Raw genomic sequence first — 26,163 nt, 5'->3', positions numbered from 1 at the left:
GGAGGGGGGGTTTAGGGGTGGGATGGGGAGTTGGGGGCTCCCCTAGCAGCCTGATGCCTCCTTGGCTGGGTCTCACATGCACTCATGGCCACCTTGTGTGTAGCAAAGACACAGAGGGGAGTCAGGGAGAAAGGAGTGTTTAAGGATCTGGAGTAGATTTAATTCAATGCACAAACACACTCACAGGCCTCCAGCTTGGAACCTTGGAACCCTAGGAGGTGGGAGGGGTGAAGAGATGGCTGGGCATGAGTCCCCCCTTCAGGGACACCAGGCCTCGTGTGTCTGTCCAAGGGGTGGCCTCCTTGCCAGCCTCAGCCTCCAGCCCTACCCCGTCCAGCCTTAGCGTACATGTGGTGGATTTCTCCTGGGCGGAACATTCCCTGTGGCCTATGGCTTGGCGTCCAGACCCCTTTTTGGTCTGGGGTGAGCCACCCCAGCCCCTGCCCATCCCTTCTGTCCCCTCAGCCAGCATCCTCCTTGCTGGCTCTTGCCTCCTGATCTTTGTCCATGCTGTTCCCTCTGCCCAGGATGCCTTCACCTGCTCACTCACTGGGACCCTGCTCAGACCTCCCTCCGGGAACACTTCCTCCATGACTTCCCACTGCTCCCAGCCAGGCCGAACTGGGGCCCCTTCTCTGCTCTGTAATGCCCCATGCACACCATCATTTCACCCATCCCGATGTCGTGACTGTCCGCTTATGTGACGGTTCCCCACGTGCATCCCCCATCTCCCTACCCGTTGGCCCAGCTGCAACGTGCCTGCCAAGCCTGAGGACCTGTGGCACCTCTGGGCCTGCCATGGCTTCATTTCCTCACCTGCCTGAGGCTGGGTGGTGGAGGGAGGCCGTGGCCTAGTCTGCACAGGATCTCTGGCACTGGCACGGATGTGCTGGGGGCAGGCGCGCGGAGCCCAATTGAGAGGCAGGTGTGGGGTGCAGGCAAGAGGTGATGAGATGCAGGATGCTAAGCCGAACTCTGCTGAGGGGAGGGGACTGGACAGAGTTTTCAGAATCACAAGGGCTTTTAACAGTGCACTTCCTCTGCACTCTGTGTTTGGGGCTGTCTTGTTCTGCCGGGGCTGTTGTAACAGAATACCATAGGCTGGGACCTTAAATGTCGGACATTTATTTCTCACAGTTCTGGGGGTTGGAAGTCTAAGATCAAGGTCCCAGCAGATTCCACACCTGGCGAAAGCCCACTCCTTGGCCTGTAGACAGCCACCTCCTCCCTGAGTTCTTGGTGCAAGCTCAGGGAGAGATCTCTCCCTCTTAGAAGGGCACTAATCCCATCACAGGGCCCCACCCTCATAGCCTCATCTAAACCTAAATACATCCCAAAGGCCCCACCTCTAAATATCACCTTGGGGGCTAGGACTTCAACATGTGAATTTGGGGGGAAACAGACATTCAGCCCATGACAGGGCCCTGGCAAAATCCACTCAACTTGGGTAATTTGAGAATTCGGTCAAGGGACAGTTTACAGAGGCGTGGGCAGGGGAAGGGACCACAAGTCTCATTAAGAGGCAATGAGGAAAAGGGATGGGAGAGGGCAATGAAGCACCAGTGTTAAGGGTTAATACTAGTCATGATTGAGCTTCACATGAGGCGCTGAGCTTCCTGGCAGCCTGGACAAAAAGGGAAAGCTTAAGCTGGTTCATGAAGTGAGTTGACACTTCAGGTTTTTGTGTAGGAGCTAACTGAGCCTCGACCTTGAAAAAATCAATTCATTTCTATGAACCTCAGTTTCTTCCTCTGTAAAATGGGGATAATGCCTGCTCTGCCTCCTGCACATGAAGACGGAATGAGAGCACAGTGATTCCAGGCAGGAGGAAGGGCGAATGGCAAAAGGCTTTTTCCCAGAGGAGTTTTGCCTTTCTGTTTTCCAGAAGGGACATCTACCCCCAGGGATATTGGCAGGAAACTGTCGCATGACCCTACCTTGCTGCAAGGGAAGCTGGGAAATTGAGGATATTTTATTGCACACATTGCCCCCTTGATAAAATCAGGGTCCTGATGGTAAGAAAAGAAGGAGGCGTGGAAGACGGGGTAGATCTCCCGACGTGTCTGCTGTGACTCGGAACTAGTCTCCCCGGCTAATCTCTTCCACTTAGGTAGGCTTATTCCAGGGAGGCAGCCGAATTGCTGAGTGCCTGGGTTTCAGCAAAGGAGCCGACCAGAGGGGGAAGTGCAGGCTTAGGTGATGTGGGCAGACCTGACTGAGCGGCCACACCCAAGGAACAGGAAGCCCGGCCCTGGTGGTCTGGGCCAATGTTCGTGTCGGCCACCCACCACAGACAGGTCTACCTCCATGTCACCAGTACCAGTGGAGAGCGACACCCACCTATCACAATGGCAGGTGCCACGCTGAAGACAAGGGAGGCAGCACCAAGCGCCCCCAGAAATGGCAATGAGCCAGAATGAGGGGCAGAATCCAACAAGGTGGTGGTGGGCAGAAGACCTTCCTCTGCCCTACGTCCTGCCAGCTGGACTTAGAATCAAATTGACACGAGAAGGATTAACAGAGGAAAATCAAATTTAATCAAATTTAATAGGTGTACCTATGGGGAATCCATGCAGACATGAACTTCCAAAGACAGTGAGGCAATGGGAAGCTTATCTGAGCTAAGGAGAGGGGAAGGGTCTGAGGATACAAAGGGGAGAAAGCTCACTAGCCGGAAAGTGAGAGGAGAGGTTTGGAAAAACAGGAAAAATTTTGGTAGCTGAGGGGGAGGCAGAGAGCTTTTCCTGCATCTGCTGGGTTTTGATTATTTTTACCTTGAAATAATCTTTATGCCCAAGTGGCGCATTTTGGGGAAGCCTGCCCTTGGCCCCTACATTGGGATTTCTTTTTTTTTTTTTTTTTTAAAGATTTTATTTATTTGACAGAGACACAGTGAGAGAAGGAACACAAGCAGGGGGAGTGGGAGAGGGAGAAGCAGGCGCCCAATGACTGAGCCACCCAGGCGCCCTACATTGGGATTTCAATATCAAGTTATCAGGGGGCACCTGGCTGGCTCAGTCGGTAGAGTATGCGACTGTTGATCTCGGAGTTATGAGTTTGAGCTCCACGTTGGGCATAGAGATTACTTAAAAAAAAAAAACTTAAAAAAATCAAGTTATCAAAATAAATCCAAAGTAATTATCATTTGTGAACCTAAAAGTACTGTTAAAAATGCAGTTTGTCAATTTAAAATGTTCTTAAAAAATTAAAAATGTTTTTAAAGTATTAACAGGGCGACTCGCTGGCTTAGTCAGTGGAGGATATGACTCTTGATCTCAGGGTTCTAAGTTGAAGCCCCACATTGTGTGTAGAGATGACTTAAAAACAAAATCTCTAGGGGGCGCCTAGGTAGCTCAGTTGGTTAAATGTCTGACTCTTGATCTCAGCTTGGGCCTTAATCTCAGGGTCATGAGTTCAGGCCCCCACATTGGGCTCTATGAGTGTGGAGCCTACTTAAATAAATAAATAAATAGGGCGCCTGGGTGGCTCAGTTGGTTAAGCGACTGCCTTCGGCTCGGGTCATGATCCAAGAGTCCTGGGATCGAGTCCCACGTCAGGCTCCCAGCTCAGCAGGGCGCCTGCTTCTCCCTCTGACCCTCTCCCCTCTCATGCTGTTTCTCTCTGTCTCTCAAATAAATAAATAAAATCTTAAAAATAAATAAATAAATAAAATAAAATCTTTTTAAAAATCAATTAAGAATGAAAAATAAATTAAGTTTTACACTAAAAAACTTTGAAAACATGTCTATACAACCTCATCTAAAAAGCATGTAAGTTGGCTAAAAAGATACACTCAACAAGATAACATAAAGAAGTAGGAAATAATTAGATGGAATCCTAAATCCTATGCTTGATCCAAAACATCTATGCACATTTAGAGAACATGGGGAAATTTGGTAACCCCCAAGACACGTGGGAAAGATTTGAGAAATTCAGTTAGTTGACCCCAGTTCCCAATAATTACTAGTACAATGGAGCTGTGGAAAATGTGTCCAAATGCAGTCCCGGTCTCTGGAAGGAACAGGGGCACTCTTCATGGGCTAGATTCGTGGGTCATTCGTTCCTTCAATCACCAAAAGCTTCCTAAGGACCTTTTCTGCCAGGCTTTGCTCACAACCCTAGGGATAGAGATGCCCCACATTCTTGTCTTCCGGGTGTGAAACAGACAAGAAAGCAATGGTAGCAGGAGAGTGCGCATGTGCTTAGGAGTCTCAGTGGGTTCAGCAAGCCCATGGAGGGAGTGGACGACATTTGAGTCGCCTTTCAAATAAGGAAGTGTTCAACGGAAATCATGGAATGTACCTGGGATTTCCTGGCAGTGGGAGCAGCAAAGATGTGAGGATGGGAAAATGAGCACAGAGTTAGGAGAAATGACACCCCGTCTGGGAGCAAGGAGGGCTTCTCAGAGGAGGAGGCCAGCCTCAGCAGGAGAGCCAGAGAGGAGCAGGAGTGAGCCAGCAGGCTCGCCCGCTGACCCCCACCATCACCCCAGGTACTTCCCCTCTGCTTTCTCTCCTTCCCCTCTCCTGACCAGCAGGGGGCCTAGAAAACCAGAAGACACCAGGCTGAGAGGCTCAGGCCCCCAGCATCCCCACTTCCTCAGCGCAGGCCCGGGAGAGGCTCAGAGTGTTCAGTGCCCAAGAGTCTGACCAGGGTCTGGGAAGAAGGAATAAAGGAAAGGGGGCCTTACGTTGTGGAGGGGCCTGGGCACTGGTGGGGAGAGGGATGAGGGGTCCCAGGAGTCCCACAGGAGGGGAGCGGGAGTGGGGGTGGTGAGGCGGTTCCCCTGGCCCATGTCCAAGGCACTCCCTTCTGCCCTGTTCCCAGTCTGACGCAGAAAGTGGTCCTGGGGTCTGACCCCACGGGGATCCTTGGCACTGACCCTCAGCGGCTCTTGCCATGGGGTAGCCTGTCCTAGGTTCATTTTCCAGGATCAGGCCAGGCAAGGTGGCCTGAGCCGGGGGTGCACTGAGGCTGGGTTTGGAGTGACTATGCTTGGCCCCAAGTTCATGGCTGTGGTGGGTCGCAAGCCCCTTCCTGTCCTCTCTAGTTCAGCAGGGTGCATACTGGGAGGGAAGGAGGAGGTCTATGGTTTCTGTTCTGCCAACCTCTCTGGTTAGAGCAGCAGAACTGGGCTGAAGGACTCCACTGGAGAGGGGCCCACGGGGTCTCTTGGGCTGCCATGGGCTTATCAGCCAGGCCAAAATGCTTACTTGTGGAGTGACCAGGGGTCTGAGCTTTGGCTTCTCCAACCGTCCAATGAAGTTGCCATCCTTACTGTGCCTCTTCTGTGGGGTCACTGATCCCATGCGTGAGGGCTGGCTGGGTGAGGGTAGGGGGTATGCGGGCTGGCACCGCCCTCTGGTGGCTATAGCTAGAGTTGCCTTGCAAGGTGCGGGGGGAGGGGGTAGAGGGTGCAGTCTACTGGCTGCCTGAGGGTCCCCTTCAGCTCTGTCTTCACTCCACTTTCTTCTTCTTCACCCCAAACTTCCCACGGTCCTCAGGGCTGCTTTCTCATGGAATAATTCAATTCAGCAAACATCCATTCAGCAGGAATAGAATGGGCCCCTATTGTATGTCCTGTTCTGTGCACGCCCTGTATCTCAAACGAATAAATAAATCTTAAAAAAAAATAAAGGTACACAGGGGAAAAAAGACAAATTACATTCAGGAAAATAAAGAGAAGAATGAATTCGAGTCCCAGTTGAAATGTGCTTTAAGAATAAAATGCCCAGGGTGCCTGGGTGGCTCAGTCAGTTAAGCATCTGCCTTCTCTCTCTCTCTCAAATAAATAAATAAATAAAATCTTTTTTTTTTTTTAAGATTTTATTTATTTATTTGAGAGAGAGCGCGTGAAAGAGCACCAGCAGGGGGAGCAGCAGAGGGAGAGGGGGAGAGAGAGAGAGAGAGAGAGAGAGAGAGAGAGAGAGAGAAGCAGGTCCCCTGCTGAGCAGGGAGCCCAGACTCTGGGATCATGACTTGAGCCGAAGGCAGACGCTTAACCATCTGAGCCACCCAGGCACCCAATAAATAAAATCTTAAAAAAAAAAAAATGCACAGTCAGTTTAGTATAAAGAATGTAAAAATATAATCTCATTAATAATTTTTTATGTTGATTACATGTTGAAGTGATAATGTTTTGGAGATACTGGATTAAATAAAATATATTATTAAAACTAATTTTAGGGCACCTCGCTGGCTCAGTCTTGATCTCGGGGTCATGAGTTTGAGCCCCAGGATGGGCGTGGAGTTTACTTAGAATTAAAAAGAAAAAATTTCAAAAATGAAATAAAATAGGGGGCACCTGGGTGGCTCAGTTGGTTGAGCATCTGCCTTTGGCTCAGGTCATGATCCCAGGGTCCTGGGATAGAGTCCTGCATAGGGCTTCCTGCTCAGCGGGGAGCCTGCTTCTCCCTCTCCTCCCCCTGTTTGTGCGTGCTCTCTCTCTGTGTTAAATAATCTTTTTTTAAAGGATTTTATTTATTTATTTATTTTATATTTGTATATCGTAGGGACTCAGTATATATTTGTCAAATGAATGAATGGACCCAGATGGAAGGAAACATTCTTACCACAATGCTTCTCCATGGGAAAGCTGGTGGACAGGGCAGTCTGATCCTCGTTCCTGGGTTTTGTCTCTTGTTCCATGCTGTGTCACGGACATCTGGCCCGCAAGGCACGTTGTCAGCACTAGAAACCTCTGTCCCAGGTGTAGCCCTTGGGCAGTAGCCCCTTGTCCTGGGCTCAGGCTTAGCGTGATGGCTGTGGGGAAGGGGCTCCTGGAATTCCTTAGAAATGGATTCATGTGGAGGGGGCAGGGAGGTTATCACAAAAATCTAGAAGAGAGGATGAGGCCTCAACAGCAGAGGGACTGACGAGGAGACTGGTCATTTGAGAAATATTTAGGAGGTAAATCAAGCAGGACAGGTGATTGATGGGTTATTGAAGGGAAGAAAATTTGCGCACCAAGAATGATTCTAAGGCTTTAAAAGAATTAGTGCCGCAACCATCTCTTTCTGGCCGGCAGGTTCTTCCAGTCTAAAGGGACAGAAATGGCCACCGACCGACTCCTCTGCCGCCCCATCCAACTCATTGTAGGTACCGTCTCCCATTGCGCACTCTGCGGGACACGCTCAGGGGCCATGCGGGATGAGGTCCGAGGGGTCTTCACCCGGGAGACCTCTAAGCGCAGTCTCCAGGAAGAACAGGTGTCTGCCAGGGCGGGAGGAGGTGGGCAAAGCCAATGAGGGCTGGAGGTAAAGCACAAGCAAAGGTAATAAGACGAAGTAAGAAATAAGGAAGACGGCTGTCGAGCGGCTGGAGCACAGGGGTGTGAGCGCAGGGACCAGTGTGACGCGCCAGACTGGGCAGCGCGTTGAGACAATACTGGAGTTTGGATTCATGTCCCAGCTACCGGAGAAAGCACAAAACTGCCCTAACTCCCAGGTCATACCCAGGGTGGGCAGCCGGCAACCCTGGCCGGAGCGGAGGGAGGGGGTGTCCCCAGTAGGGACTTCGAAGTCTCTGTACTCGAATTCCAGGGAAGCGGCGACTTGGGGCAGAACCATTCTCGGGAGGTGGAGAGGGGAGGAGAAGCCCTGCACTCGGAACCCGAGCCCACGGAACCGGCTGGAACCGCCATTCGACTCTTCCCCTTATTCTGATTTTGGCGCTCTGCTTCGCCACCAAGAGCTCCCCTCGCGCGCGACCCCCAGTCCGGGGCCTCACTGGTTGCTCCCGGCCGCCCACTCCCGCGCGTGGTATGGCCCGGCGGGCGCCCACTCCGGGCGCTGGTTATAAAGGCCCGGCTGCGGCAGCCGACTGCGGACTCAAGATGCGTCCTAAAGAGTCGGGGCCCGGCTACGCGAGGCACCGGTTCAGACCCCGGGATCCGGCGGGAATCACCGTCGCACCCCCACTCGCAGCCAATCCCGCTCCAGAGCCCTCTGCGCAGTTTGCAGCCGCCCCTGCGCGGGCACCCGCGGCCGGACAGGGAGCAGGATCCAGATCCCCTTCCGTCTCGGGACGCCCAGCCGGAGCTCGCCCGACCTCCAAGGCTGGATCGGCGGCAGGAGCCCCACGCGTGTCCGCATTCTCAGCCGCCCAGCGGCATGCCCAGTCCGTGCCCGGCACCTCGGACGCCCCATGGACCCGCTTCATATTCCAGGGGCCCTTTGGTCCCCCGGCCACTGGCCTGGGGACTGGAAAGGCGGCGGGCATCTGGAAGACGCCGGCCGCCTACATCGGCCGTCGGCCTGGGGTGTCGGGCCCCGAGCGTGCCGCCTTTATTCGGGAGCTGGAGGAAGGTAACCCGGGTCCCCGGAACCCCAGAGCCGGTGGGACGTAGGCATTTCCGTGGAGAAGGGGGCCCCGTCGGCTCCGAGCGCCCCGCCCCCTCTGGCATTCAGTCTTATCGCTCTATCGACTTGGCGATGTCACTGTCTGCGGTCCCTGTCGGGTCGCCTCTTGCCCATCTCCTCTTCCCTTCTGTGGTGTCCTGATCGTGGTCGGGGGGCAGGTCCAGGGGCTCTGCGCGCCCGTTGCTCCGCAGCTCTGCGCACTCTCAGGGCACCCCTCCCCAGGCTACCGCAGTGCCAGGAGAGGGGCGGGGGGCTGCGGGAGGGCGCTGCCCCGTGCGCTCTGAGCCTGCGCTGGCCCGCCGCGCGGCGCTGGGGAGGTGGGTGGGCGGAGGGGGAGGTTTTGTCAACCGTTTGGCTGCGGGGGGTCAAAGCCGTGTTTTCCCCAGCCTAGGGATGGGCGGGGGGCTCCGATTTCGTCCCCTCGTAGCTTCTCCTGGGTGGCAGGAGATCTCTGGATTTGGGTTTAGAGGCTCACGGCCCCCCTCCTGCAGTGCTGGAAAAGTCTCTTCCTGCTCTCCACACGCAACAGGTGCAGGGTGGGTGACTGTGTCCGTTTTATGACCCACGAGGCTCCAGTGAGGCGGCCAAGGCTGCCCTCTGGGTAAGGGGTGATGAGCCAGTCTGTGGCTGCTTCCACTAGCCGCCTGCATTCTCCTAGGTGCCAGGGACCCAGGCGGCGGAGAACTCAGTTCCACCTGAGCTTGGAGGACTGGGATCCTTCACCTCGCCCAGGCCCCTCCAGAACAAAAGAGTCCAGTTGGTCCTGGGAGCAGGGAAGGGAGTGCTGGGACCAGGGGGTGTGTGTGGAGACGATATTGGGGGCAGGAATGGAGCTCAGTCTTCTCCTCCCTTGTCCCTGACTCCTGTTGCTGGAGGAGAACTGGGGATAGGGCAGGAAACAGTGGGATGTGGGGTAGGATATGCCCCCCTTTTCCTGACCCAGGTGCATCACTTGTTTTTGCAGCGCTGTGTCCTGACCGAACCCCACCAGTCAAGATCACCCAAGAAGATGTCAGACTGATGTTAAATCTGCTAGAGGAGGTGTGTACTGCCTTCCCTAGGGCCATCCTGAGCCTTAGCCAGGCCTCCGTTTTAATTCTGCCTGGGAGGGGTAGGAGTCCTGTCCGTTCCCTGCTTGACTATTTTTCTCGGAGCCAAGCTGGGGGTCCCTCTTATGATGTCTAGGCTGGAATTGCTGTTAGAGCCATCTGGTCTGACCTGCTCTTTTCTATAAGGGGAAACTGAGGCCCCCACAGTGGGTTGATGGCAGACTCTTTTCTAGTACCCTGGAAAACTAGGGTGTGGAAGGGTTTCCCTTAGTGGCCTTGCTTCCCTTTGACCCCTGTGTACTCCCTAGCTTCTCCCAGCTGTCTGGGAGATCCCAGAAAACAGGAAAGTATTCCCCATGGATGGGGATCCCCTCTGCAGAGAGAGCGGGACCTAAATACGGTGGCTCGCATTGGCCAGTCCCTGGCGAAACGGAACAGTGTTCTGATGGAGGAGAACAGCAAGCTGGAAGCCATGCTGGGCTCAGCCAGGGAGGAGGTAACTGGGCAAGGAGGAGGGGTAGGGCGTGCGCCATCTCAGACCTTCCTACATCCCCTTCGTGCCAGGACCTGTGCCTGCCCCCATCCCCCCCGCCTGCCTTCCAACAGGGATCCTCTCCCCCACTGGCAGATTTTACACCTCAGACGCCAGGTGAGCTTGCGAGATGATCTCCTCCAGCTCTACTCAGACTCTGATGAGGAGGAAGAGGAGGAGGAGGATGAAGAAGAGGAAGAGGGAGAGGAAGAAGAGGAAGAGCAGCAGCATGATCATCCCTATGGAGCCTCTGAGCCGTGAGTGTCCTGCCTTTTCACCGGGGCAGCTCCTTCTCTGTGCCTCAGTTTCCCCATTTGCAAACAGGGACACACACGGTGTACCTGCCAGCAGGGTTGCTGGGGCTACGTGAGACCACCACACTGAGCCCGGGTGGGCTAACCCTGGGTGGGCTGGGACCTGGGTTCCCCCCCTCCCGCCCCCGTGCTGGGCCCTGACCCCCATCGCTCCCACCGCTAGGACTTCCGTGCAGGAGTCCGAGTCGCCGCACTACTGCCCGAAGCTGGAAACCCTGCAGGAGCAGCTGAGGCGGCTGGAGGAGGAGAACGAGCAGCTGAGAGAGGAGGTGAGGCTGCGGCAGGAGCACGCAGCTGCAGGCGGGGGCTGTTGACACTCCTGCTCCTTCCTCTCTCCCTCCCTCCCTCCAGGCCTCTCATCTCGACGCCCTTGAGGAGGAGGAGCAGATGCTCATCCTGGATTGTGTGGAGCAGTTTTGTACGTGAAGCTGTAACTTGGGGGTAGAGGGCTGTCCCAAGGAGCCGAGGGAAGAACTCAGAACTCACAGTTTGGAGACCTGAGTTCGAGGCCCACCCTGGCACTTCCCGGCTGTGGGAACTTGGACAAGTTCCTTGAGGTCTCTGAAACTTCATCTTTAGAATGGGGAGGAATAATGTCAGCCCTGCAGACCTCTCCAGAGGCACAGCTGAGAACGTGCTTTGCACACACTGGAAAGAGCTGTGCAGAAGCTGTGGGGCCCCTCTAAGCCTGTTTCATTTTGTCATTTGGGGCTTGGGAAGGAGGGACCTGGAAGCAAGGAAGAGAAGGAGCCGTGAGCGGCCAGACACCAGGCGAGGCACTGGGTCTGGGGCAGTAGCGGGTACCGTGTGTTGAGGAAGATGAGGGAGGCACAGGGTTTGTCCCTGAGAAGCTCAAGTCTAGCTTTGAGATGCAGGTGCAAGATGGGAGCGGCTGAACTCATGCTGCTTGCCTCCCTGCAGGCCTGACCTTCCTTCCCTCTGGGTTCCCCAACTCCCCGAATGGCCAGGCCCCTGGCATAGGAGCTGGGCCCCACGTTCGGTTGCTTCCACCTCCTAAGGAAGGCTAAGTCTCTTTGCTCCTCCTCACCCCCCTGACTCTAGACCAGGCTGGGTCTTAACTGGTCTCCCCTCCTGTACTGCTGTCTTTCCAGGTCTTTCTGCACACAGCCCAAACTCAGTTTTCTAAAACCAAATCTGACCCATGTCATCCTCTGCCTAAAACCCCAAGCTTCCCACTGGCCAAAGGGTAACCTCAGCCCCCTCCCCCAGCCCCTGTGATCTGGGCCCTGCCCAGATCCCGAGCCCTCCCTCCCAGGGTCTTGTGATTGGCCCCTCCACATCCTGTCTGGGAGGCTTGTTTGCCCTTCTTGGCCTGGCTGAGTCCCACTTACCCTGCAGAGGCCTTAGCTTCGCAGACCATGTAAGGCAGGACCGGGTGCCACTGTGACCCCCAGCACACCCTTTACATGTGTTGCATCCTAGCCCAGAGTAGGCCCTGGTGGGATTTCCTTGCCCATCAGCGTCCCCACTAGACTTGAGCTCTGTGTGCGCTGGGACCAGGTCTCGACGGCCGCTCACCCAGGGCCTTGCTCCATGTCAGTCAACAGACATTTATTGGGATGAAGAGCCAGGGAGGAATATGAAGTCCTGCGAACCCAGAGTCCCCCGCCCCAGCTGAAGGGTGGGGTGGACAGAGGCCTCGGGAGGGCCAGACCGGTCCCCGGAGGCCGGGTGAGCCAGCGCTGACCTTCTGTCCCCGCGTCCCCCCAGCTGAGGCCAGCCAGCAGATGGCCGAGCTGTCGGACGTGCTGGCGCTCAGGATGGAGACCCACAACCAGCAGCGGAGGGAGGTGGCCCAGCTGCGGACCCAGGTCCTGACGCTGCAGCAGCGCTGCCAGACGGTGCGTCCGGGTGTGTGCAGGGCTCCCTGCTCCTGTCATGGCCCCCGGGGCACCCACGCCCCCTCCTCCCTGCCCTTGCCTCGCGGAGCCCTCGGCTCAGCCAGGCCCCAGGCCCCGCTGTGCAGCAGTCAGAGTCGGAGGAGATGTCGGAGAGCATCTCGTTCTGCCCCCTCGTTGTCCCAGGGAGGGGACGCAGGCCCAGAGAGGGTCACGGGGTGTTCTAGGATGCATGACTCTCCCACCTGATGGGGCCTCATTCCATGTGACTTCTTTTTTTTTTTTTTTTAAGATTTTATGTATTTATTTGAGAGAGAGAGAGAGAGCACATGAGGGGGGGAGGGTCAGAGGGAGAAGCAGACTCCCCGCTGAGCAGGGAGCCCGATGCGGGACTCAATCCCGGGACTCCAGGATCATGACCTGAGCCGAAGGCAGTCGCTTAACCAACTGAGCCACCCAGGCGCCCTCCATGTGACTTCTTGCTTCAGGGGTTGCCAAAGGCTCAGCCATGTGCCCGGGAACACTTGCTGGAGGTGGTAGGGAGGCCTCGGGTGAGGCTGACTGGTCTCGGGTCTGGCTGACCAGTCTCGGTCCTTCCAGTATGGAGCCCAGACGGAGAAGTTGCAACGGCAGCTGGCTTCGGAGAAGGAAATCCAGATGCGGCTGCAGGATGAGGTGAAGCTCCCCCTGGCCCAGAGCTGGGAACTCAAGGCCCTTGGTCAGCTGGCTGACTCTCCTGGGAGGACGAGCTCCTTGAGCAGGCTCTGGGTCTGTCCCTTTGCACACCCTGGGTGTTTGGCGAGGGGCCTGGCAGGTTCAGTTGGGGTCTGAGTGGAGTAGAGTCCAGGGACCTGCCGGGGGCACCCTGCATGTCATTATGTGGGTCTAGAGACTGGGCCGCTTGCCTCTTAGCCCAGGCTTCCTGGCACACTGGGGAGAGGGTGGGCGGGGTGTGCTGGGCGGGTGCGCCTGGGTCCCAACAGAACCTGCAGGTGGCTTCCCAGCTGCAGGACCTGCGGGAGAGGTACACGGAGTGTGGGGGCATGCTGACTGAGGCCCAGGAGGAGGCGAAGACCCTCCGCCAGCGAGCCCCGGTGTCCACTGGCCCTGTCACCCACTACACATACATTGTACCCGTGGTGAGGACCCCCAGCCGCCCGCCTCCTGCCCTCTGTGTGCTCATGCCTCAGCCCTGCTGGCTGATTTCCATCCCCCGTCCCTTTCTGTCCCTGGAAGTAGGGGTTGGAGTTCTGTGGGGATGCCCTGCTAATATGCACCTCTCCACCACAGGAGGCCCTTCCTGGTTTCCAGGAGACCCTGGCCGAGGAGCTCAGAATGTCTATAAGGAGGATTATCTCAGACCCTGTGTTTTTTATCGAAAGGTGTGCTGCTGGGGCCCCCAGGCCCTCGCCTGACGCACACTCACCTGCCCGGAGCGTGGAGGGGGTTTGCTTCTGACTTCTTCCTTCACTCGTGACGCCCCCTTGTTAGCTGCCCCGTCCCCTACCCCCACACCCTTTTTTTCTGTCCACGTGTGTGGGCCCCTCATTTTTCCCTGGGATTTTTTCCATGCTGGGGCCCCAGGGACTTTGCAGTTTCAGCTAATGTTGCCTTGGGACAGTGATGGCCCTTTCTCTGTTGAAGGAATCACGGAACTGCTGCAGAGGAGATGTCACACCTGGGGTAAGCTGGCCAGGGGCTCCCCCATCACCGCCCTCACTTTCAGCAGCCAGACAACCGTCTATGACCCTGCCACCCTGGAGAACGCCCCGCTCTCTGAGCTGGCTGGGCTGAGGTGTACTGGGAAGCGGCGGCCCCCTTTTCCTTCTGATCTTGCCCCATAGTTGGCCATCTGACTTAGGCTGTTCCCAGTGGGGACTGAAGCCTTCCCTTCACCTCACCAGAGACTGAGAGGAGAATGAGCACTGGCCCAGGAGCCGGGAATGTCTGGGACTTGAGTCCCCACTTGATCCCTTTAATTGGCTGTGTGTCCTTGGGCAAACTGCTTGACCAGTCTGAGCCTTACTAAAATAGATTTGTTCCTATGGGGCAACTAGCTGTGGGCTGGGCTGTGAAGGTTAGATCATGGAGAAGAATATTATCCTTGCGGCTCTGGGTTGTGCACAGGGTGGTGGTGGGGGGATGGGGTGTACCAGGGGAAGGCGGGGCTTGTGCAGTGTGGGTGACCATTCTCCCTCCTTCTTACCTGGTGCCTGGGCTGGGTGTCTGAAGCCTGGAGGCTGGTACCCAGCTCCCCTTTCCCCTGGCTGGGACAGAAGTGGGGAGTAGCCGTCGGGTCTTGTGGGTAGACTGGGGCAGAGAGCAGGGGAGCTCCTCCACCCTGGTGGCTGGAGGTGTCCCCGGGGAGCGGAAGAACTTGGCTTTCAGGGGCACAGAAGGACGTTCCTGTCTCCCTGGCCAGGTACAAGCTGTGCTGCAGTGAGGCACGAGAGCAGGAACGGGGGTTCGAGGCTGAGAAGGGGTTAATGACAGCAGAGGACTTTGTGCCTTCGGAGGAGCGGGGGGCCACAGAAGAGGGGGTGTCAGCTGAGGAGGGGTTGACAGAAGAGGCGGAGCTGGTGTCGGAGGAGGCTGAGGCCTGGGAGGAGGTAGAGCCGGAGCTGGATGAGGCGACGCAGACGAACGCAGTGACCTCAACCCGGGCAGCCAGCGGCTTGGGCCCCTCTCACCTCAGCATGAGGCGTGTCCTCCGGCAGCTGGCTAACTGGCAGGACTCGGGGTACAGGTGGCAGCTGAGGCAGAAGATGCTCCAGGAAGGTGAGTGCTCCCGCAGGGGCCTCCCTCTGGCCAGCCGGACAAGCTGCAGATCATCAAGCCGATGAAAGGGGAGGGTAGGTGAGCCCCCCAGGTGCTCACTTACCCCGGCCAGGCCCCACCCAGCATGCTGATTTGCATGGACTTTGCATATCATTTCCATAGGCACCGGGGATCTGTGGCCCCAGGGCTCATTTATGTGGAACTGGCATAAGATTCCAGAGCTCTACCCCCTTTTCTCCTGGGAGGCTGGGCTGGGGGTCAAGACCGGGACTGCTGCCCTCCGTTCCACCTCAGCTTCCTGTCTCTGCCGCCCCCAGCCCCAAGGCTCCCCAACCCTGCACCAGGGCAGCAGCAGGCCAAGACAATGTGGGGGGTGGGGCGGCAGAGCAGCAGCCTGGGGTGCTGACCCAGGACTTCCAGAGACTGGAGGAGGACAGGGCCAACCACCCTCCCAGGGCCTGGGAGGAAGACGGGGGTGTTCTGGGGCCACCCAGGCCATTGGGACAAAGGCCTCTGCCAGCAAGGGTGGTCGGACCAGTCCCCTGGGTGAGTCTGAAGATGGGCTAGGGTCTCCTCCAGGGTGGTGGGGGGTGGGTCAGGGTCTCCTCTCCCCAGCTAGAAACCCCAAGGTTTGGGGAGCTACACCTACTGAGTGCAGGCTGCCTTCAGGGAGCTCACAGAGACGCCTTTTTTCCTTTAGTTGTCACACCCTGTAGGTAGGAGTTCTTGTCCCCCTTTGTTAGGTGAGAACAGAGCTAAAGTAACTCGCTGGAGGTCACACAGCTGGAGTGGATCTGAGCCTGTTCTGTTCACTGCTATGCCATAATGACTCTCCTGGCCTATCCCTCCCCTCCGACCCTGTCCTGGTGCCTGCCTAGCCCGCTCAGTCAGCTGTGAAATTTAGAGCCTGTTGCTAGCCTCACCATCGTAGGTGGCCTGCCCCCACTCTGATGGCGCTTTGGTCACTGCTGGGCAGCCTCATCAGGGTCACCATGGAAGTTTGTATACTGAACAGTGACCTCTATGGCGGGCCGGTGGGCAGCCTGCACAACGATCAGTCGTGGCTGTCTTTCTCATATAGCTGACAAGGCCTCAGCCCCTGCCCGCTCTCCAGGCCCCCAGTTCACCTCCACTCCCCTTCTCTTCCAGGCTTTGCTGTGTCCCAGCAGCCTGCAGAGGCCCCACAGACAGCCTGAGGCCCCTCCTTCAGCCGCCTGGCCAAGTCCCACCTGCCCCAGAAACCTCCTTCCTATCCTCCCAAATGGGACCCTCCTGTCTGTCACCAGTGCACCTTCCGTCCTGATGAACCTGGGCTGGGGCTTGAGGACTTTTCCGAGCTAGGGGACCCCGGCCCTTGCTCTCCAGCTGGTGCAGAATCTGTGGTGGCTGGGGCTGGAGTCACGTGCTAGCCCAGGGGCTGGTGGAAGCCCCGGGGGGAGGCCTGTCAGCTGGCTGACCAGGCTCTGAGCTGGGCTGGGGGTGGGGCTCCGGCCCTGGTGCGGGAAGGTGTTCTGATGACCCTCCTGTCAACATGCCCTTGACCCCCAAGTTCAAGGTGGCCCCTGAGTCCTTGCTGACTTTCAGGGACCTGGCCCTCTTCCTCCATTCTTGGCCCTTCCTTCTCAGTCCCTCACTATTGTTGGTAACCAAGAGTGTCTCTACGTGTGGGTGAGGGGTCCCTCTGTCCCCTGGGGGCCTCCTCCCCGCCTCCCTGCCTGTGGCCCTTGAGTGTCCAGGCTCCCCGCCCAAGTCACTCCCTCCCTGCTGTCCTCCCCTCAGTGCTCCTCGTTTCTTCATTCCAGATGTTCTGCCCTTTCCCACTCTTTACTCCTAAACAGCTGGAGTCTGGGGCTTAGGACCCCCGTTGGTCTGGCCCTGCCCCCTGTTGTGCTACTTGATCTTCTGTTCTTCTGTTGCTTGTCGGCCCGTACACCTGCCAGTGCAGGAAATAAAGGACTTGTGCGCTACCTGGCCCGCGCTCTGGCGTCCTTCTCTGGGAGTGTGCGCGCGTGCATGCAGCTCTGCTGGGGCAAAGCTGTGGAGAGACCATGGGCTCCAATACTGCATCATGTGCCACGGGCTTTTGTTAAATACATGACCTGGTCACATCAACAACCCCTGTGGAGTGGTGGGTGATCTGATAAACAGTTGTTGGAGGAGGAAACAGGCCCAGGCAGGTTAAGTGACCCTCCCAAGGGTCTGAGAGCGAGCTGCGGAACTGGGATGTGAACCCAAGCTTTCAGGCCTCCCGAGTCTGTGCTCAGAGAGACTCCCTTCCCTATTTTTCTGCTCCAGGGATTCTGGCCTGGTGCCCTGGCTGCGAGGGGTAAGGCACGGGCGAGAGTCACCCACTGTCTTAGGTAGAGGGCCCTCAGACCTGGAGTCGGACCTGCAACAGCATTTGAAAACAAGTGGTTTGTTTGGAAGCTGATCCAGGAAGCATTCCTGGGGGGAGTGGGGAATTGAGAAGGAAAAGGGTGTGCTTGTCACTGGGGTTTAATCCTACTGGGGAACTCTGGGAAGAAGTATAGCCCTTTGCTACACGGGTGTGGTCTGTGGACCAGCGTCATTGGCATCTCCTGGGAGCTTGTCAGAAATGCAGATTCTCAGGTCCCACCCCAGACTTATAGAGTCAGAATCTGCATGGTCACAAGGACCCCAGGGGATGCACGTGCATGGTAAAATTTGGGACCCACTGAGATGGAGCCATCTCAGTTATCCCACTCAAGGGGTGAGGAAGCTGGGCATGCACCGCCCAGCTGACATTTGTCACTGAAAGCCTTGGGCATTAACATCACACTCTGTGCCCCGTGTGTGGGTAAGGAAAAGCCCCCTGGCAGAGAATTTTTTTAAAAGATTTATTCATTTATTTTAGAGAGAGAGAGTGTGAGCAGGGAGAGGGGCAGAGGGAGAGAGAGAGAGAGAAGCAGACTCCCTGCTGAATGCAGAACCCGATGACAGCTGAATCAGATGCTTACCCGACTGAGCCACCCAGGCGCCCCAAGACTACTGATGCTTCTAGTGGACCATGGACAGCACATGCGGGAATGGATATTTTTAAATGGTTACACTTTATGTATGTATGCATGTAGCCTCCATGCCCAGCATGGAGCCCAATGTGGGGCTTGAACTCACGACCCTGAGATCAAGAGTCCCATGCTGTACTCAGCCAGCCAGGCGAGGCGCCAAAATGCACTCTCTCTTGAATGTGGGTGGAGGCGTGATGGCATTTGGGGTTCTCTGGTGTGGCAGCTCAGGCCCTGTACACAACGGCTTTTTTTTTTTTTTTAATTTATTTGACAGAGAGAGACACAGTGAGAGAGGCAACACAAGCAGGGGGATTGGGAGAGGGAGAAGCAGGCTTCCCGCTGAGCAGGGAGCCCGATGCGGGGCTCGATCCCAGGACCCTGGGACCATGACCCGAGCTGAAGGCAGACGCTTAATGATTGAGCCACCCAGGCGCCCCTACACAATGGCTTTTGAAATATCTGCGTGTGCCTCCTTCCCCAGTGTACAATTACACTGATAAATGGCAACTTCTGAGAATTGATACAGATTTGGAAACCAGGCAATGGATCATGATTTTCCATTTTGGCAGCTGACATCAGCCTTGGGCTCATTTGCTCTTGATCCATTCTCCTTGTATAAGGCAAACAGTGCCCTTCTTGGCCACCCATAGATCACAAGTTTTTTTTTATTTTTTTTTTATTTTTTAAAGATTTTATTTATTTATTTTGACAGAGAGACAGCGAGAGAGGGAACACAAGCAGGGGAAGTGGGAGAGGGAGAAGCAGGCTTCCTGCTGAGCCGGGAGCCCGATGTGGGGCTCGAACCCAGGACCCTGGGATCATGACCTGAGCTGAAGGCAGACGCTTAAGAACTGAGCCACCCAGGTGCCCCAGATCTCAAGTTTAGGGGCACCATGGTCTGAGCCACCGCTGCAAACCCTGTGGGTTAAGGCCCCCTGGTAATTATGTCCACCTTGCCTCTGAGGGTTAAGTGCTGCCACCGGGTCCCCTCTGTCCTGCAATCTTCTCATCCCCACTGACACTAAGTAGCCTGCGGCCCCAGGAGCGTCTCCTACATCAACCCGGGCCCACAGAGGACAACCTCCGCTGAGCTCAACAATGCTTACTTGTCCTCACTAACAGGTTCCTTATGTCCTCTGGGAAAGGACTGTTCTCTGGACCCTTGCAGGGACTGTAATCATGTGGTGGATGCTCTCGTCTGACTCGACAATTCATTCTAACATGCCTACCCGTCTTTTGACTCCTTCCCCAGTCCTCTGCTGGGGCAGTTCGGGCACTTCACTTGCCACAGACTTTCAGGGAGTCGCTCCCAGCAAGGCATTAGGACTGGCTGTGCGTGTCCTCGCCAGGAGCTGAAAGCCTGAGTAATGGGAGACTGTCTCCCTCTCCCATATCAACAAACTCTCCCTATCCAGTCTCCAGCCCGCCTCCTTGGTCTGCCAGCCTTGAAAATCCCCTCCTGTGTGCTCTCCCGGTTCCTGCTGCGACATGTTATCCGGCTTATTCAGGTCCTGCAGTATTTCGGGTGAATAATCCCTTTTCCCCCATGTTTGGGACAGTGCTTCTGCACATCCTAAGACTTGACCCTAGTTTTTAGTGTAGAAACCCTGAAGGGAGGCAGGGGCAGATCTTGAGAAGCGAGACAGGGAAGGGAGGGCAGTCAACAAAGGATGTCCTCGAGCAGGTACCTACTGTGGGTAAGTGGGGCTCAGTCCTGCGGGGGAATTCTGGGAGACAGAGCTGAATACATGTCCGAGTCACCCCGCCCAAGGGGTGAGGGAGCTGGGGTATTGATTCTCCCGCTCTCATCTGTCACTGACTCACAGCTGCTTCTGGAGGTGCTAACTCTGCAGCCTCTGAAGCCTGCCTTGCACTCGGAAGGCCCTCGGGGGAACAGTGGCACGTGCTTGTGGAAGGATGCTGCTGACAGGCAGAGAACTAGGAGGGAATATGGGCGAAACATCAACAGTGCCCGTGCTGGCCGTTCACCCGGCCATCTGACGAATATTTATTGGATACCTCCTGTTCTTGGAACCAGGGATAGAGCAGGGAAGAGGGACGTGTGGTCCCCACTCTTACAGAGTTGCCCTTCTAACTGGGGAGGCGGACAGTAAAGTAGCTAACGAGACAATGACAGGGTGTGAAATGTGCTCTAGAGAGCAACGTCAGAGACTCTGCGGCCGTTAGAGAGAACCGGGCGCTGTGTATGAAGCGGGAGGAGAAGAGCAGGTGGGTCTCTCAGGAAGAGGCGTTTCAGCCAGGACCCCAGGGAGAAAAAGGGGAGCCAGCCATTTTTGTGCCTGGGAAAAGCCTTCGGGGCACAGGGAATGGCGAGGACAAATGTTCTGAGCAGGACCGAGCGCAGGTGCATTTGTGTAAGGGAAAAGGGAGAGAGGAGGAAGGAACATGGCACCTGCCGTGAGGACAGCAGGGCTAGTTTAGGGCTTTGGCAAGGAGTTTAGGTCTTATTCTAAGTGTGACAGGAAGTATTGGAGGGTTAAAACCTGGAGTGGCACCGTTTGATTTATCTTTTAGAAAGCTGACTCTGCTTGCGACCCCACCACCATTTTCCACCTGCACTAGTAGATTCGGGGTCAGTGTTAGGCTCTGGGCACACCCAGAAGAATGAGTCATGGTCCCTGCCCCCAGGAGAGTGCTCAGTTCTCCCCACTGCCTCAACCCTGTCCCCACTAACTCCCCTCTCCTGCCCCACACTTGACACAATGTGATCCATTGGAAGCTAATTTATTTTGAGTGGTTTTTCATGGGGCTGGGCTGGGCTGGGAGATGGCTGGGCTCTGAAGCTCCGTTCTAGGGACGCTGGTCCCCTTCCTCCGCACTGCGGCGGCCGAAGTCCATCCATCCGTAAGCTGCTTCTTCTTCCTCCACCCACGGTCCCTGCTTCTTGGACAGGTCTGAGGGTCAGAGCGGGGAGAGGACGTGAGGATATGGGAAGGACATCTAGCCGCTGGAGACCAAGGCCAGGGTCAACCTTGGCTGGGCGAGACAAGCAGGGACAGCTGTCACAGCTCCTACCTGCCACCAGCTGTGGGGGACCCTGGAGCCCTAGCTGCCTTCGCTGGTGAGAGGCTGCGCCCAGCCGGTCCAGCCAGCGTGGCTCCAGGCCCCTGTTTGCCCCTGGATCCGAGGGTGCCTCCTGCAGCTGGGAGCGGGGCCTCCAAGAAGCTTCAGAGGAGGTGGCCAGAGCCAGCGCCAAGATCAGCACGTACACACACAGTCGCTGCATCTTGTCTGCAAAGGAAAGAGGGGCAGAGCTGAAAGATGGGGCCATCCAGACACCCAAAGGCAGGGGCCTGGACCAGATGGACTCTGGGTCCCTGGCTGCTGGCAGGTGCAACCCTGTGTGGGGTTGTGGACTGTTCCTCAGCTTGCTTCTCCAGTTCCTGCCAACTCCCCCGGCTCCCAGGCCTGCCCCCCTTTCCTCCTCACCTACCTTAGTTACAACGGTGGCTTCTCTCGGAGGAGGAATTTACAACCGAGAGTGATGGTTTCCAAATTTCTGCAGAATTTGAGGCTACGTGAGCTGCTCTGTAGATGTTTAATTCTTTGTAATTTAAAGTGAGCTTTTCAATAGTCATACCAAAGGGCACGTTACAGACGGCCCGGTACCTCTGTGGAGACCACCAGCGTATTCACCGTGTGGTCGGGTCCCACCGTTTCTGCACGGCCCCTGGAGGGAAGCTTCTCCCGCCATTTTTGCTTAACTGAGGAATATCCTGTGATTGTAGTTAAGCAGTTAAAAATTAAGCTGTTACCATTTGCACCTGTGTGTCAGGGTGACCTGAGTTTGGGGAAGCCATAATACAGAAATGAACTGGATACTCAAAGGAATCTAAAATTCAAATCTAAAATTCTATTCTCAGCACTTGTGTTCTTTCAGCCTCATTATTCTGATTGGCTTTACCTTTCAGGAACACATTCATATTAATAAAATACTACCTTTTTTTTTTTAAAGATTTATTTATTTGACAGTGAGAGACACAGCGAGAGAGGGAACACAAGCAGGGGGAGTGGGAGAGGGAGAAGCAGGCCTCCCGCGGAGCAGGGAGCCCGATGCGGGGCTCGATCCCAGGACCCTAGGATCACGACCTGAGCCGAAGGCAGACGCTTAACGACTGAGCCACCCAGGCGCCCCAATAAAATACTACTTTTATCTGTTTTTCATAGGAAATCTCTTAGATTTCCTTTGGAAGAGAAAGGGTTCTTGGTGCTAAAGAAACAAGGTTGAAAAATCAGTGATCCAGAGCTACGGTGGCCCATACGAGCCACGTGTATCGTCCTCCGTGGTAGCTACCGGCCTCATGTGGCTCTTTACATTTAAATTAATTAAAATTAAAAACTCCTCCCCCAGGCTAGCTACCTTCCCAGTGCACCTGTGGCTGGTGGCTACCATATTGGACGGTGCAGATAGAGACCCCATCATCCTGGAAAGTTCTTTCAGACTGCGCTGGTCTAGGAAAAAGCTCGAGATGGGATCCAGAAGCCTTGGATTCCAGTTCCAACCCTTCCTTTGTCCTTCTCACCTCGCAGGACTGGGGTGAACATGGAGTAAGGGAGTTGAAGTGGCAAGTCAGCTCAAGGTTTGGGAATGCCAGGGTGGGTTCTAGGCCGAGACCTAGTCTGGCCCTGAGCTAAGAGAAGGGTGGCAGCCCTGGAGACACCGAGGCGTGAGCCTGGTACCTTGATGCAGGGAGTCGTCCCATCAACCCTCTTCCCCGCCTCTCCACTCCCCTCCTGGGTGCTCTCACCTGCAGAGCCGGGACGTGGGCGGTGCTGTAGCCCTCCTGGTGCCTTTCCAGTCCCTGCACTGCTTGGTGCTCCTGCCCTGCCTTATAAAGCCCTCAAGGCCCCTCCCAAACGCCCATGCGGCCAGCAAGACAAAAGAGGGCGGGCACAGGTACATCACCGGTGCCCTGCCCTGTCACTCAATCAGTCAGTCATCCACATGAGGGGGAGGGGCGTTGACCTTCATGGCAGTGAGGGGCTGGTGTGGGGTCGGGGCAGGTCTTCAGCTGGGTATGAGGGCAGGCAGGAGACAGGCTCCCCGGGATCAGAACAGTGCCCCCCACCCGGTCCTTGGGGTCAGAATCCTGGTGTGCCCTCCGACTACGTCCCATTGGGGGGCAGGGGAAGCGGGTGCACCGAATGACCCTGGATTCAGAGGAAGCATGTTTCGTCATACATTGGTGTTTGAAGAGCAGGGAGTGTGTGGATGTGGAGAGCTGTATTGATCCCCTGTCCCCTCTGCTCGGCTCTGCAAACAGGACGTGAGGTAGTTATCGGGGGCAATGGGCCATGGGCTGATGGCCCCACTCTCTCTGCCTGGTTGCCTCTTCACCTCCCTTGCCTGGAAAACCCTGAGCGTCCCCCGCCTCCTTGTGCCCTCTGTGCTGGTTGGGTTCCTGCTTGCAGCTCCCCTCCACCTCGGGTCCGCTTTTACCCCCTGCCTCTTGCAAACCCCCCACCCAGGGCTCCCTGCACTTGGAGGCTCCCTCCTTTTGTTTTCCATGGGAGAAAGGGATCTGCGTGACGCATTCACCACTTTCCAATATAAAAATACATCTTAAAATGGTAAGCAAAGAGACTAAAGGGCTTGCCCAAGATGTGCCAGAAAACCAAATAGTGCGCTTGTTGACTGATTTGATAAATTGCCATCTCGAGCTGGTTTTGATTTTTCCACGGTTGGCATTAGAGATTTTGCTCTTGTTCACACATCATCAGGCCCCCTCCTTGTCTGGGGGAGTTTTGATACCCCTTGGGTCCTGGATAAAGGGCAGTGGTACCCATGCTCACAGCCAGCCGTGCTGAGAATTAACAGGTGATGCCGCAGGCTGTGAGTGTCCATGGCAACCAGCAGCCGAATGTTCTGGTGAATAACCACTCTAATCCAGGGCAGGGCTCAGTGACACAGCAAATGGAATTAAGTGAAAACGACAAAACCAGTGCAGGCATTGGTGATAATGAATCGAATCCATAATCTTTGAGGGGCTTGGGAGACGGTGGTGTGGGGAGCAGCTCTGTTCATGTGTTAGAGGAATAGAGATGTTCGTGTTACCATGGTGATGGGAAATGATAAGCTTTCTGTGGAGCCTGAGTTGCACCAGAACCCAAGATCTCTGCTGTGGAGGGGGTTATGAACCGCCCTCCCCTGGCCACCTTGGCTGTTCTTGGCAGGCTGGTCACACCAGGGCTGGTGATAGCAGCAAACAGAAGCGGGTACCCACTCAACAGGCGATGAGGGGACCCTTGTCCGATGGGAAAGGGAAGGGATTCCGGGCCTTGCCCTTTTCCAGATGTTGAACTTTGAGCAGATCTCTCCTCTTCTCTGAGCTATTTTCTTCTTCAAGAAATGAGGAAAATAACTGGGACTTGGGGGGAGTCTTGTGAAGGTGATGTACGTAAAGCACCACGCACTGTGCCCAGAACATTGCAAGTCCCTAATTTGTTTGCACCTTCTCCCTTATCCTCTTTGGGCCTCAGTTAGCCTCAGCTGTGAAATGGGAATCATTCATTCCTACCTCATTGGGCTGCTGCGAAGGGGAAATGTAACAAGGTCTGCGCACACACTTGGAACACATCAGAGCTTCTCCTTTCCCAAGACTTAGGAGGGTGATTCCCTAAAAAGCATCATCTGTGAATCTAAGCTTTTCCCTCCAGTTGGCCATGACTCAGAGGGACACTTGTCCTGGGTTGCCACTGAAAGAGGTGGCAGAGATGGAGCCTATGGAAGTTGGACCTCTCAGAGGCCAGCACCGACTGGTATACAGAGGATTTGGGAACTGGTGAGGCCAGGAGAGACTCCCGGCTCCAACACTTTGACTCGCTGGGTGACCAGAAATTTCAGAGTCTACCAAATTGAAGACCGGATCCCAGACCCTGGGGCCAGCCCCCTCCCTCTCTCTGTGGACCCTGCCCCCTCGTTCTCACAATAGTGACAACGCTTTGTGCCAGGCTTTTTGCATGAATAAATGTAGTTGCTCTTCACCATGGTCCTTGGACGTAAGTACTAGTGTGTCCCTATTCCACAGATGAAGAACCTGAGGCTCACACAGGTGAGCAATCCCTGTCCTGAGTTTACAGGACCAAGGAGTCTTGGACCTGAAATCCTGGTTCTGGGATCTTTTTCCTCCCAGGAGAGGTGTGGTGGGCAGAATAATGGTGCCCCAAAGATGTCCATACCCCAATTCCTGGGACCTGTGAATATATGAGGTTACATGGCAAAAGGGACTTTGCAGTTGTAATTATAGACTTTAAAGTAGGGAGCTTATCCTGGATTATCTGAGTGGGCTGCATTTAATCAGATGAGCCCTTAAAACATTCTTTGGCAGGACGCCTGAGTGTGAGGTCATGATCCCGGGGTTTGGGATCGAGTCCCGAGTTGGGCTCCTTGCTCAGCAGTGAGCCTGCTTCTCCCTCTGCCTCTCCCCCTGCTGTGTGCTTTCTCTCTCTCTAACAAAGAAACAAAAAAACAAAAAAGTTCTTTGGCTAGAACGTCCTTTGGCTAAAGGCGGAAGTGATATGGCTGAAGGATGAATCAGAGATTTGAAGAATGAGGAGGATTCCACCTGCCGTTGCTGGTTTGAAGATGGGAGAGGGAGGGCAGCAGGCTGAATGCAGGTGGCCTTCAGGAGCTGAAAGAGGCCCCCAGCTGAGGCCCTGGACCGCAAACAACTGAATTCAGCCAACAATCTGGATGAGCTTGGAAGCAGGTTCATCCCCAGAGCCTTTAGAAAGGAGCACAGCCCTGGTGACGCCTTCATTTTGGCCCAGGGACCCACACTGTAATTGAGACTCCTGACCTACGGAACTGTCAGAGAATGAATTGGTGTTGTCTTGTAAAGTTTGTGGTAATTTATTATGGCTGGAACAGAGCACAGATACAAGGGGTTCTGGCCTCATGAAGGTTTCTGTCCGTAAGAACTGGCCCTGTGTGAATTTGCATGTGATTTTTCTTTCTTTTTTTTTTTTTAAAGATTTTATTTATTTATTTGACAGAGACACAGCGAGAGGGAACACAAGCAGGGGGAGTGGGAGAGGGAGAAGCAGGCTTCCCGCTGATCAGGGAGCCCGATGCGGGGCTTGATCCCAGGACCCCGGGATCATGACCTGAGCCGAAGGCAGACGCTTGACGACTGAGCCATCCAGGCGCCCCTGCATGTGATTTTTCAAATACAGGTAAGGCGGATGTTGGTTAAAGTATCGGGCCATTCATCCATTCCAT

General features: G+C 55.5%; 2 protein-coding genes across 6 annotated transcripts; one reads left to right on the top strand and one right to left on the bottom strand.

The window, feature by feature from the left end:
* The first annotated feature begins 30 nt into the window (after positions 1 to 30).
* HAP1 (huntingtin associated protein 1) lies at positions 31 to 16,864 on the top strand. Of its 5 annotated transcripts, XM_078065725.1 has the most exons (14): positions 31 to 7,098; positions 7,542 to 8,306; positions 9,325 to 9,401; positions 9,789 to 9,905; positions 10,038 to 10,198; positions 10,419 to 10,524; positions 10,607 to 10,673; positions 11,987 to 12,117; positions 12,715 to 12,789; positions 13,107 to 13,253; positions 13,405 to 13,496; positions 13,759 to 13,797; positions 14,537 to 14,892; positions 16,042 to 16,864. In XM_078065725.1, exons 1-14 carry the CDS (start codon positions 7,053 to 7,055, stop codon positions 16,086 to 16,088), a joined length of 2,226 nt encoding a protein of 741 aa, XP_077921851.1. In that variant the 5' UTR covers positions 31 to 7,052; the 3' UTR covers positions 16,089 to 16,864. The 5 variants fall into 5 exon arrangements, with proteins under 5 accessions (XP_077921851.1, XP_077921853.1, XP_077921850.1 ...); XM_078065727.1 differs by lacking the exon at positions 14,537 to 14,892; XM_078065724.1 differs by having other exon boundaries at positions 13,119 to 13,253; positions 14,537 to 16,185.
* Positions 16,865 to 20,681: 3,817 nt separating this feature from the next.
* GAST (gastrin) lies at positions 20,682 to 21,168 on the bottom strand. The gene is made up of 2 exons (XM_036069126.2): positions 20,958 to 21,168; positions 20,682 to 20,836 (listed from the first exon to the last, which is right to left on the bottom strand). The coding sequence occupies exons 1-2, from the start codon at positions 21,166 to 21,168 to the stop codon at positions 20,733 to 20,735; spliced, it is 315 nt and encodes a 104-aa protein (XP_035925019.1). The 3' UTR covers positions 20,682 to 20,732.
* Between the last annotated feature and the right edge of the window lie 4,995 nt (positions 21,169 to 26,163).

Source organism: Halichoerus grypus, chromosome 2 (genome assembly GCF_964656455.1).
Source record: "Halichoerus grypus chromosome 2, mHalGry1.hap1.1, whole genome shotgun sequence".
NCBI lineage: Eukaryota > Metazoa > Chordata > Mammalia > Carnivora > Phocidae > Halichoerus > Halichoerus grypus.
The sequence above is the reverse complement of the archived record's forward strand: the minus strand, read 5'-3'. Positions and strand labels throughout refer to the sequence as shown.

Bases quoted from the DNA above. Each gene is read 5' to 3' on its own strand.
- HAP1 (XM_078065723.1), top strand. From the start codon at position 7,053: ATGGCCACCGACCGACTCCTCTGCCGCCCCATCCAACTCATTGTAG. The intron at 10,525-10,606 runs GTGAGGCTGCGG...CCCTCCCTCCAG, and splicing joins ACGAGCAGCTGAGAGAGGAG to GCCTCTCATCTCGACGCCCT. The intron at 10,674-11,986 runs GTACGTGAAGCT...GCGTCCCCCCAG, and splicing joins GGATTGTGTGGAGCAGTTTT to CTGAGGCCAGCCAGCAGATG.
- GAST (XM_036069126.2), bottom strand. From the start codon at position 21,168: ATGCAGCGACTGTGTGTGTACGTGCTGATCTTGGCGCTGGCTCTGGCC. The intron at 20,837-20,957 runs GTAGGAGCTGTG...TCTGACCCTCAG, and splicing joins TCCCCCACAGCTGGTGGCAG to ACCTGTCCAAGAAGCAGGGA.